General features: G+C 47.9%; 5 protein-coding genes across 5 annotated transcripts; 4 read left to right on the top strand and 1 right to left on the bottom strand.

Annotated features, from left to right (window-relative positions):
* Positions 1 to 2,291: 2,291 nt before the first annotated feature.
* Positions 2,292 to 4,344, top strand: VFPPC_11239 (lysophospholipase precursor; the record flags this gene model as incomplete). Its single annotated transcript, XM_018289485.1, has 3 exons — positions 2,292 to 2,403; positions 2,459 to 2,881; positions 3,017 to 4,344. The coding sequence occupies 3 exons, from the start codon at positions 2,292 to 2,294 to the stop codon at positions 4,342 to 4,344; spliced, it is 1,863 nt and encodes a 620-aa protein (XP_018136630.1).
* A 1,102-nt stretch (positions 4,345 to 5,446) lies between these two features.
* Positions 5,447 to 5,727, top strand: VFPPC_16965 (hypothetical protein; the record flags this gene model as incomplete). The annotated part of the gene is made up of 2 exons (XM_018294717.2): positions 5,447 to 5,640; positions 5,706 to 5,727. 2 exons carry the CDS (start codon positions 5,447 to 5,449, stop codon positions 5,725 to 5,727), a joined length of 216 nt encoding a protein of 71 aa, XP_018136631.2.
* Positions 5,728 to 5,972: 245 nt separating this feature from the next.
* On the top strand, positions 5,973 to 8,237 carry VFPPC_16966 (capsular associated protein; the record flags this gene model as incomplete). Its single annotated transcript, XM_018294718.1, has 1 exon — positions 5,973 to 8,237. The coding sequence occupies one exon, from the start codon at positions 5,973 to 5,975 to the stop codon at positions 8,235 to 8,237; it is 2,265 nt and encodes a 754-aa protein (XP_018136632.1).
* Positions 8,238 to 8,791: 554 nt separating this feature from the next.
* Positions 8,792 to 10,884, top strand: VFPPC_11241 (Acyl-CoA dehydrogenase; the record flags this gene model as incomplete). Its single annotated transcript, XM_018289486.1, has 4 exons — positions 8,792 to 8,903; positions 8,961 to 9,177; positions 9,247 to 9,309; positions 9,363 to 10,884. 4 exons carry the CDS (start codon positions 8,792 to 8,794, stop codon positions 10,882 to 10,884), a joined length of 1,914 nt encoding a protein of 637 aa, XP_018136633.1.
* Positions 10,885 to 11,041: 157 nt separating this feature from the next.
* On the bottom strand, positions 11,042 to 11,698 carry VFPPC_11242 (hypothetical protein; the record flags this gene model as incomplete). Its single annotated transcript, XM_018289487.1, has 2 exons — positions 11,042 to 11,355; positions 11,431 to 11,698. The coding sequence occupies 2 exons, from the start codon at positions 11,696 to 11,698 to the stop codon at positions 11,042 to 11,044; spliced, it is 582 nt and encodes a 193-aa protein (XP_018136634.1).
* Positions 11,699 to 11,819: the final 121 nt, after the last annotated feature.

Below are 11,819 nucleotides of genomic sequence, written 5' to 3'. Positions count from 1 at the left end.
GTGATATTATCATTGTGTCTAGGTAACGGATGTGGCGCTGGAGATCCACTGAGTGATCCAAAGAACAATTTTGTCAACTTCAAATGCCGTTAAATTCTGTAGCACACCATGGATAGCAAATGTTTGTATGTTACGACTGTAACCATTGATATGACTGACGTACCATACTTTAAATGCATAGGCTGAGACAGCAAAATGAGTTAACTGCCAAAGCCGATCGGAAACATTGTATAGTAGAATTGCTCGTTGCCAAGTGAGCATTGCAAACGCCACCACCGGTGCTCAAGTTAACTTACTAATATTAAGAAGTCCCGTCCCCTGACGATGTTAACAGTCGACTCATTTGGCCTCGTACATCCGTCATAGCTTGTCTACACGTATGAACCCCGGAGCAGCCATTAGAACGTCAGTGTTTCGTTATCATGATGAGCATAGAGGCGGGCTTTATTTCTGTGCAAGTGTCATATATATCTGCCCGGAAAATGTCTGATTGGACTTCTCCCGTCATCTGGTAGTAACATGCCAAGCCCTGCCAAGGCCAGCTCGTCCAGGTGGTACTGGACCAGTACCGGCTGACCTAATAAAAATAAAGAAGTAAACCTACCTTTGCATGAGCATGAGATCTCTATTTGCATTTTATTGACAACATTGAAGATTGCCACTAAAACCGAAGCACTCTTAGTCTTCGATTAATGCCCAGTCTGTAGTCGACTCCTTGGCAATGTCTCGTCCCGTAGCTGAGCCCAGACCAACGATGGCAGTGAAGGGCAAGCGGGTGCTGGCGCAATTTACCCTTACGACTCACACAATTGATCGCGAGGCTGTTGATCGACAGCCCTTTCTACTGGGTAGGAACTGGGTGGCTAATACAGAGGGCGTGCAAATCATGCTACATGGCCCGGCTAATGTGTTCCCAGGTTGTCAAAACGAAGGGAAAAAAAGGGTGATTGCAACCTTTCATGCACATCCTAGTGAGCCGGAGAGTTACCAAGTTAGTTGCCCATCTAGTCCTCACTCTTGAATCACAACGAAAGTGCATCGAGAATACCACAATGGTTTTGCTGTCCAGCCTTTGACAAGACTGGTTCTTTGGGCCATGGTACTAGCAGTTATTGGTTATTAGTTATTACACAATACTTACCAAGCCCGTTGTGGGATTGCTCAGCTCCGAATACCAAGGCAGAGGTGCTTGAATACCGACTAGTCCGAAGTTCAGAATACAACATATCAACAGTTGTTCATGGGACCAAGAGACGAGCACCAGTATCGGCCGGTACATAGATTATGACTCCATGCATTGACGTTTGCCAGTTGGCTCTAAGGACCTGACTAGTTCTAAGAGGCTTAGCGTAATAAATCGACACGAAAAACTGAGACGGCAGTTAACCTGTGGACCTGCCACATGTCGGCGGCCGCTGGAAACAGTAATAAACAACAATCAGGTCTGTTAGAGGCACCCTGGCCGAAAGAAATGACAAAAAACAAAGTGAAATGTGTGGCCGTGCGCCCTCCAGAAACTCTTGCTTCGGAACTGGCTGTTGCATCACCTGCGGGATGCATCGGGCTGACACAAAAGGCCAATAGTTTTGTCAAGTTTGAGATGCGAGTGTCGGGTTTCAAGGAGGAGGGCATCCCAGAAAGGGCATAAGAATTGTGTACATGCAGCATTGCTCTGTAGGCTTTGTTTTGCTAAGTATGTACGTCGACTGTGGCAGAGTCGCCGCCATTGCAACGTCATTGTGTCATTGTCCAGTCTCATCCTTTTGAAGCGGACCTGGAGTCATTCACAATCACACCGGGCGCCAAAACACCAAAATTGCCGTTGGGAATTACCCCTTTGGGGCATATTAATGCAGGGTCCGGCAGGGTCAGCCGAAAGGCCCGACAAGGTACAGAGACGCCACGACTTCGCCGCCATCTTGTCCATACGTTGAGCAATCCAACTGGTTGTTGAACCTCCACAGGGGTCTTTGCTTGCTTGCTGCGCCCTGTTGGCTGAATCTTGAAGGCGCAACGACTCGCCCTTTTCGGCCGCTTGCCGAGCTGGTGGGGAGTTTCCATGTCCGAGCAGGCCGTGTCATACAGATGATATATCAGCTCTGGGCGTTTCCAAACAGCGCAGCTTTCCGTTGTTCCGCCTTTTCAGTTTTTTTTTTCCCTCTTCGTGTCTCTTACATTGATCTTGTTGAGTTACAGTGGACTCGACGTGATTTTCGGCGCCCACGCCCTCGATTTCACTACCTCTGTGAGCCTGCACTGGAACGTGAATCGCCTTTCCTTCATCGTTGACGATGCAACATCCCGCATGGATCGTGGCGGTTGCGTTTGCCATTTCAGATGTGACATTGCCGTGGGCTGCCCATGCGGCTGTCGTTCACTCTGGAGCTGCTCAGAGTAGCGCGTGTAAGTGGTGGACGCCCATAAACAATTCGAGATCGAGTCTTCTGACCATGTTTAGTTGCCTTGTATGAGCGAGCAACGCCACAGGCTCCCGATGGATATGCACCTGGGGCAGTTACTTGCCCGAGCAAGAGACCAGAGGTCCGCCTCGGATCATCTCTCAGCCCACAAGAAAAAGAATGGCTTCCAAGGCGTCGAACAGAGACCATCTCTCACATCAAAGACTTTCTCAAAAGAAATGCAATTCCAGGTTTCGACAGCGACAAGTATCTGAATGGGGCAAAGGCTGACTCTGCTGCGCTCCCCAATGTTGGCATCGCTGTTTCGGGAGGTGGATATCGTGCGATGCTAAACGGTGCTGGAGCAGTTGCAGCTTTCGACAGTAGATCACCCGGCAGCACAACAAAAGGCAATATCGGCGGTCTTTTGCAAAGCTCAACGTACATATCAGGCTTGTCAGGCGGAGGATGGCTTGTTGGTAGTATATACACGAACAATTTCACCACGGTCCAAAATGCGGTCAACTCAGGGTCCATCTGGCAGTTTGGGCAGTCCATCCTAGAAGGCAAGTCACTTTTGCTCCCTTTACCCCCATGACTGTGCTGACCGCCACCAGGACCAAAGGACTACAAGGATTACTTCAAAACTATTATTGATCAGGCAGACAAAAAGCATGATGCCGGATATAATAGATCAATCACTGACTATTGGGGCCGCATGCTGTCATTCCAGCTTGTCAACGCCAAAGACGGCGGTCCGGGATATACTTTTTCGTCCATTGCAGACGACGCCGACTTTTCTTCAGCAAAAACACCACTACCGTTCCTCGTTGCGGATAGCCGCGCTCCGGGGGAAAAGAACACAACAATTGAAGACGCCTTGTTCGAGTTTAACCCATGGGAGCTGGGCTCAACCGATCCTTCATTGAATGGATTTGTGCCACTCAAATATGTCGGGTCCAAATTCGACAATGGCAAGCTTGCTGATAACGAAAAGTGCATTGCTGGATTTGACAACGTCGGCTACATTATGGGCACGTCTAGCAGTCTATTTAATCAGATTGTTCTTCGCCTTAAGGATGGCGACAGCAAATACGTTCCAAAGGGTGTCCCAAAGTTCCTGGTTCAGATCATCCTTGATATTCTGACCGCCATTGGGGATGCCAACGATGATATTGCCGACTGGACACCGAACCCATTCAAAGGCTGGAACAAGGCAGTCAATAAGGCGGCGGCGTCGGATCACCTCATACTCGTCGATGGAGGCGAAGACGGACAGAATGTTCCGTACCACCCTCATCTCCTCCTCGAACGAAAAGTAGATGTTGTTTTCTCAGTTGACTCGTCTGCCGATACAAACTCATGGCCAGACGGTGCCGCGCCAATGGCTACCTACCAACGTTCACTTAGTTCCATCTCCAACGGCACAAGCTTCCCGGTGGTGCCTGGACGCAATTCGTTTGTTAATCTCGGTCTCAATACCAGGCCGACGTTTTTTGGCTGCAATTCAACCAACACCACCCATGCAGCACCACTCATTGTATATTTACCAAATTACCCCTACCAATTTCACTCTAACATCTCGACCTTCTCTTTGGCCCTCAATAACAGTGAGCGCGATGCAATGATTACTAACGGCTGGGCCCTCGCAACACAATTAAATGGCACTCGCGATGCAGATTGGTCAACTTGTGTTAGCTGTGCAATGCTCCATCGCAGTTTCGAGCGAACCAAAACGACGATCCCAGAAAAGTGCAACCAGTGTTTCACTCGGTACTGTTGGAATGGGACAATTGATGAACGACCACCTGTTAAAGCCTATGAGCCGCAGCTGTACGGAACTGTTATAGACGTCAAAGGAAAAGGCTCCTCCGCAACAAGGCTACTTAGTAGCTCGGTTGCCATGCTAGCTACCATTGTCAGCTGCTTGACAGTTATATGTTAGGGCTCATGGAGATTCCGAGGTAGAAAATGTTGCCAAATGCAGACGTGAAATTGCATGGAGTACTGTTTATTTCGCCATTTTTTTCAAGCAGCTGTAAGAAGCTCTTAGTTTGTGTACTTTTATTATTAGATTTATCTTTAACTGCTTTATTAAGTAGTTATTTATCTTCTAAATATAACCTTATTTGCGCTTAAACTGTCCTGTTTACGCTGTTTAAATCAGAGCAGCAACTAAATTTAAGGTGCGGCTTACAACTTTTAGGCAAATATTAGGCCTAACGCTTTAGGCTATATTTCTAACATTTCGTAGGCTTTGTAGCTATCTCCCTTTGAGTTGTTCTTGTGTAACTAATATTGCGGCCCGCGGTCGAACCCGTCTAACAAGTTGTCACCATCTCTTTCTTAGCGATGTAACATTGCCTACATGAGCCTTGCCACAAATACCCTGCCTAATTTAAATTTGAAAGAACCAAAAGCGGGTGTGAATTCGTCACTAGGCGTTATGGCTAACCGTGTTGTGGCTGCAATACGAAGTTCCGATATGTATCACTGTTGCTCATTTAGCATCATACGTTGCAAAACGTGACTAAAAAGCAAACCAGTACCAAAACAAAAATGCTTTCCACCGGTTTTCAAGTTTAAGTTCTTAAATCTTTACCTCCAACTGCTAGATTAGCTTCTGTACCAGAGGCAATGCAATTTTAAGAACCATGAATGGCATTACTTTCGAAATGCCTGCCTTACCTCGATGGGCACCGGCAAGAATGTAAATACGTCCCCTTACTCCCCGCAGGAAACAGCCGTCCAAATACAAATGTTGTTAATATGATCGGTCAGAAAGCCGTAATCATGCACGGGAGTTGTGCTAACTGTTTAGCGGACAGGCTTTTTGCATCATTGTTCTCTCAAAGCGTCATGATGTTAGCGCTTCATTCGGTACGCAGCAACAGCGTCCTAAACTGACCTGAAATTTGGAAATTATTAGCTGACCGCCGAAGAATACCCTGTTCATTTTATTGTGACTGCGTTAGTATTTACCTTGGCAGCATACAACACGTTGGAATGGCTCAACTCGTATCAATGGACAAGCGCTTATCCTCAGGATGGGCAGGCCGAGACAGTCTCATCGAGCCAAGTATTGCCACAGAATTGTTCACGCAATTATTGCCTGTCTTGGGCAAAATACTTTACGCGTGGACTTGCTGCTCCGTGCCTGTTTGCCGCATGTGTTACGTGTAGAACAACACTATTTAGCATTGTGGCTAGTAAAACCCAATGCTCGTGGACAGGTGCACATGTAAGACGCCCTACAGAATTGTTGCTATGAATTACATCGCTACTAACATATATTTACAATATTAGTGGGCTTACTTGCCACTATTAGTATATCTAGTGCAATATATATGCAGGATCACAGCAGTTCGGATACGGGACGGTGAAACACATCCGACACTCAGTCTGGTCCAGGTCGGTTGGCTGCTAGCATTGGCCATATGTGTGTCAGTAACTCTGACATACTCACAAGGTCGGACTGGGGTAATTTGCTCCTCAGACCCTCTTATTAACCGGAGCGTACCTATTTTGCAGCTAGCTGTCGCGACAATTGATGCTTGTATCATCTGCCTCGTTATGCGGTTGCAGAAGAGCAACCCGGCTCGCATTTTGCTGTCCAGAGACCTGAAGAACGGACTGTATCTTGTTCTGTTTGGACATGGGATCTTGTTCGCAGGCATCTTCTTGTTTGACGCGCACGAGGCTGAAGTCAGGTATCTCTACCTACAAAAGTTGCCGTCTTTGGTTCTTGATGCATTGTTACTGTCGATTACAATATTGTGCTCCGCAAGCCTCTTGATATCTGATGAGTCAACATCTTTCGCCGTCCGGATATCGCTCTTCATATTTCTAGCCTCTCTTTGGTCAAATATTGTCACGGAGAGAATAATGCCGCCTCTGCAGCCTTTCAGAATTGTCACGCTTGCCACAGTGACGTCCAGCGCGGCGCTGCTGGTTGATATACAGTTTTCTTGTGCTTTGAAGACCGCCTTAAGTGTTCCAAAGATGCACTTCAGGAAAATTGCCGTATTTTTATACTTTATTTTTATGACGGCCTTGTGGATGTGGTACTGGGGGTTTGCCGGGCTTCCGGCAACAAGTCTCGGAGTGGCTATTGAGAAACTGCACAGTCAAGCAACGACTGACGCAGCTAACTGGGCCGCGCAGGCTGCTTCAAGCAAAACATTAAGCGACGCTGTCATTTCTTATAAAAGACGATACGGGCTGCCGCCTCCCCCTAACTTCCATAAATGGCACGAGTTTGCAACCGCACGGGGATCCCTGGTCATCGACAGTTTCGATCAGATTTTTGACGACCTTCTCCCATTTTGGGGTATTGCACCTAGAGAGATTCGAATCAAAACTATACGAGCTATACAGGAGAGCGAAAAGAATGTAGGTGGACTTCAGATTGTAAATGGAACAGTGAAGCAATCGCCAAATATCCCTGGAACACATCGTTGGATGACTGACGCACTTGAACGGATGATCGATCCCTTTGCAAAGTCGTTACCGGATATGTTTATTGCATTCAATCTTGCAGATGAATGTAGGGTCTCAGTACCCTACGAACAGCTTACGGCGCTTGAGGAACGTGGGCAAAACAGCGTATCTCGACTCATTGAAAACAGCAAACATGATGCAACGAACGAGTTATATCTGGAAGCGAAATCATGGCCAGAGTCGTTTGAGACTATGGATTCGATGCTGCAGGGGAACGATGTGAATATGTTACAACGCCCCGTTTTCATGAAGAATGCTCAGCGTCAGATCTACCACGAGTTGGTTGCTTCTACTTGCCCGCCCAGGTCTCTTAGTCGTCAACACCATTGGAATGATTGGAGCAAAGTTTGCTCCAATTGTATTCTGGCGCATTCCGTTATAACAAAGAACGGTCCGATTCCCAGAGGGGGCGGGATACTGAGTGATATGTGTCACCAACCTGATCTAGCAGGCCAATACGGATTCTTCATGTCGCCATTTTATATGGAGGGTACGAGAGATATTCATCCAATTTTTAGCCAGGCAAAGGTTCGTGGCTTCTCGGACATTCTAGTCCCGTCACCTTGGGATTTTGCAAACAAGAGTACCTACGATGCAACAGCCGACATGTCCTGGACTAAAAAGCATAATAGCCTGTACTGGCGAGGGTCCAGCACAGATGGATTCGCCAAGCATGGAATGTCGGATGGGTTTCTGAGGACAAGATTTGTACACGAAGCGTATCAGCAAGCAAAGGGTGCATGTCAGCAGGACCAGATCGGCTGCGGCAGTATCAATGCAACCTTTGTGGGGGATGTTTTCAAGTGCGATAAGCAGGATTGCCAATCACAGAGGACGTCATTCTCCCGCTGGAGCCAAATGACTTATCCAGCACAAGCCCCATCCAACAGAGCAGGAGGATCTCATAGTCGACTGCCGGATGCTGAGCCGTTTGAATCGAATTGGAAGTTTCGACACCTGATGGATATGGATGGTGCTGGGTTCAGTGGACGGTTTCTTCCATTTTTGAGAAGTCGCAGCTTGGTGTACCGAGCGGCGCTTTTTCGGACCTGGTTTGATGAGCGTCTAGTCGCTTGGAAGCATTATGTGCCAGCGGATCCAAGGCTTGGAGTTGGTTTTTGGAGTACGTTTTGGTATCTATCTAGAGGCTTCAGTTCGGAGAACCCCGGGGCTGAGGCACAAGAAGGCCTAGACATCGCCAAAGATATTGCAGAAGAAGGCCGTTCATGGGCCGCGAAGGCGATTCGGTCAGAAGACATGCAAATATACACATTCCGTCTTCTGCTTGAATGGGGAAGAATCACAAGCGACAACAGGGAATCATTATGGTACGAGTAGCGTTGTTGGGTAGCAGCCTCTTTCATTTGAGCACTATTACTTGTGTCACAGCCTATTGTATGTTAGACTTACATAATGCCAAAGAAGCATGGATGTCACATTGCAAGTACATTCTGGGCTATGGCCGACCAGCCAGGTGGTTGACTTTCACGAACTTTGGTAAGCTGTCCTGCTCCTGGGGTGGCTTGAAGTAGTATGTATAACCAGGACTGACGACCAGGATGTTAATTTACGGCATACCTTTGTCGTATGAACCCTAAGTCCCCCCTTGGACTGGAATATTCCTTTGACTAACTTATCACCTTGCAAGAAGTTTTCATTGTGCAGGTGATCGGGCGCTACTGTTATTCCGTTGCTCCTCTTCCTGCCAATCCCCGCCTCTGGGATCAACACCCCGGTGGCTTGCCTCGGTAAACCCTCACGTTGCCTCAAGGGAAAGAGGTGGAGAGGGGCTCAAGTAGAGACCGTTTGGTGTCTCATAAAGTGACTGTTGGCCATAATAAGTATATACTAGCTTTGTCTTGTGATGGAGTTTTAATGCTGCTTATCTCGCCATGACTTCGATTAACGCGGCGCCGGCCACAGCCGAATCTGGCTTTATTTTCTCTATGCCAAAGGCAGAAAACCAATTCACATCGGACATATTCTTTCGACGTCTCCTTGCCTGTTGGTCCAACACGTCTTGTCTGTGAGGCTCTTGCCTTGCGCTAACACCTGCAATAGGGTACCTGCCAGGACATATTTTGGCTGAGGTAGAGCCCGAGCTTAGGGATTTTGCCGCAGAGGCCGCATCCGAAAAGGTCAAGGAGTGGATGGTCAATGCAGAAAGGGAGCCACCATATGTCAAGTCATACAATGTCTGGGGTGCCAAACATGATGTGGATAGACTCGTCACCAGTGAAGGCTGGAAGCGACTACGAGCATGGGGAGCGGCCAATGGGTTCGTATTTAGTGAATCACCCACAAGTTATCAATCAGCTTTAAGATTGCTTGCTAACACATGTCACAGCGCTGTGGCAATTGGCTATGAAGACAAGTTTGGCGAGTATAAACGTATTGTTCAACACGCCAAGTCCGTCTCACCTAAAATTTCATCATTTTACTCCCACCTGCTGACTATGATAGGAATTATTTCTTCACCCCAGTGTCCGCCGTTACTTCTTGTCCTCTATCTATGAGTGATGGAGCGGCACATTTGCTGCTCGAAATTTTACCGGGTCTTCCGTCATCCCATCCATTTCACGAAGTGTACCACCGTCTCACATCTCGCAAAGATTGCTTGACATCAGGACAGTGGATGACAGAACGACCTGGGGGCAGTGATGTACAAAACACTGAGACTTGGGCGGTGTATTCGCCACTTCCAAACAAGACCGGGCCACATGGTACGCTAGGAGAGGGCGACTACCTGGTGTCTGGATTCAAGTTTTTTTCTTCTGCAACGGATGCCGATATTGCAATTCTGTTGGCAAAAACAAGCAGCGGCAAACTCAGTGCCTTCTTGGCACCACTCACACGAACAGGCATAGACCAAAGAGGCGGAGAGAAGATAGTCACGAATGGCATTCGCATCCATCGCCTTAAAAATAAGTTAGGTACGAAGCAGTTGCCAACTGCTGAGCTTGAGCTCAAAAACGTTCGTGCTCATCTGGTCGGGGAGTTGGACCGAGGTGTTGGCACCATCTCCCATATTTTAAACGTCACTCGCGCCTGGGCTTTCGTCGGATCTTTGGCGGGCATGCGGCGATGTATGACCATTGCAAAATCTTTTTCCAAAGCCCGCACTGTTTTTGGGTATCCCCTATGGATTCTGCCCTTGCACCTCCGAACACTGGCTGGCCTGGAGACTAAAATTCGCGGCTTGCTGCATCTAGGCTTTTACACCATTGCCCTGACAAGCTTCACTGAAAGTTCCTTCCCGGATATCCCCAAAGACACCTCGTATGCGCCACTTCCGCGGTCTCAAGAAGATGCCAAGGTGATCCTCCGGACCCTTACTGCGGTGACAAAAGCCGTGGCCAGTAAAACAGCTGTCGCATCCATCCAGGAATGCATGGAAGCCCTGGGAGGTGTGGGATACATGGATGAAGTGGAAGAGCCGGAGAACATGGCTCGGGCTTTTCGTGATGTCAGCGTCAACACCATCTGGGAGGGTACCACAAATGTGCTCAGCAGTGAGGTTGTACGCCATCTACTGAACAAAAACCATCTTCAAGTTTTCAACAAATGGTTAGGTGTAGCAATTGACGGGGTGGAAATTGTCGAACTTCGCAGGGTTCTTCAAAACGCTTGGGGGGCTTTGCATGACCACCTGGACAAGTATCGCGGGTACTTGTTTGACGCCCTGGCAAACGGTAGAACCATCATGTTCACTATAGCGTGGATCGTTAGTGGAACAATACTTGGCCTTGATGCGAGTCGTGATCACGATCCGGTAGCCATCGAAGTCGCTAATCGCTGGATTTTTGATCAGGAAGGCATCCCCCGTGAATATATACTGGCTGAGATGGATGAAGTAGCACATAGAAGACCATCGCAAAAAGGGAACGAACGGGCTGCATGGGATTGTAGGTTGGTTTGGGGAGTCGATCTGCCAGACTTTGCGACATTTGGTCAACGTCCACCCCTTCAGCAATCAAAAATTTGAGCATGAAACCAGTTTGGCTCAGCACGATGGAACAGTATGCGGATTGACTGCAGATATGCCAGGAGTTATTGCATCATACTTTAGATTATGTATGTAAGGTAAATTTGTGTGCTTATGCTATCCTCGTCCCGTTTGCCCTAACTTACTACCACTTCTATCACACAAACTTTCTCTTGACATCCACCTTAACACAGCTGGGATTCTGCGGCTTGCCGTTGCCCAGAACCCAGCTAAGAGTTTGATACGTGTAACCCGTGTAGTACGTATTGCAAACGTACCACTGTTTGAGAACGCGAGGGGTCTGACCAGTGGGAGGTGATTTTGTGTCGTCAAGGTAGCTAACAACGTTCATAAGGTCATCTTTGTCGAAGCCAACATACTGAATGTTGGAATTTCCAGGATAGAAAAGTGGTAGGGCAACGTTTGTGGATGGGTCAGAGTAAAACCACATGCTCGAGGGAATGGGTGGCTCTAGAGGAATATTTATATCAGTATTTTGGGTTCATCGTTCAGCAAAAAGTGTTAGGATACTAGACTCAGGCATACGAGCTGGCAAGGTCCAAGTGAGAGCGCCGGAAAGACCGCCTGGTCCTGGCTCAGCACCGTCAGTGGTGTTGAGGTTAAAGACAGCTTTGCTGTCCTTTAGAATACAGATTGATTCGATCGCAGCACCCTCATGGCAGGTACTAAAAGCTCGGCCGTTGAGCTCTTTACTGTCAGATTGTACGATCAAGTTGAATGGCTTTGACTGGACGTCCTGGGCAGCGACAAGACCACCCAGGGCAAGAGGTCCAATAAAGGCGGCGGATCTCATTGCTTTCTGAATAAATGCGTTTCGATGGAATACTGTTCAGTTCCGTGCACGGTGGTCAAAGCCAAGCCGATTTGGATGAATGTACGGAAGGTTATCAATTGGTGTGGATCTGCTTGTTCCT

This window comes from Pochonia chlamydosporia, assembly GCF_001653235.2.
Source record: "Pochonia chlamydosporia 170 chromosome Unknown PCv3seq00017, whole genome shotgun sequence".
Taxonomy (NCBI): Eukaryota; Fungi; Ascomycota; class Sordariomycetes; order Hypocreales; family Clavicipitaceae; genus Pochonia; species Pochonia chlamydosporia.
Note: the sequence above shows the minus strand (reverse complement) of the source record. Positions and strands in the feature narration are given on the sequence as shown.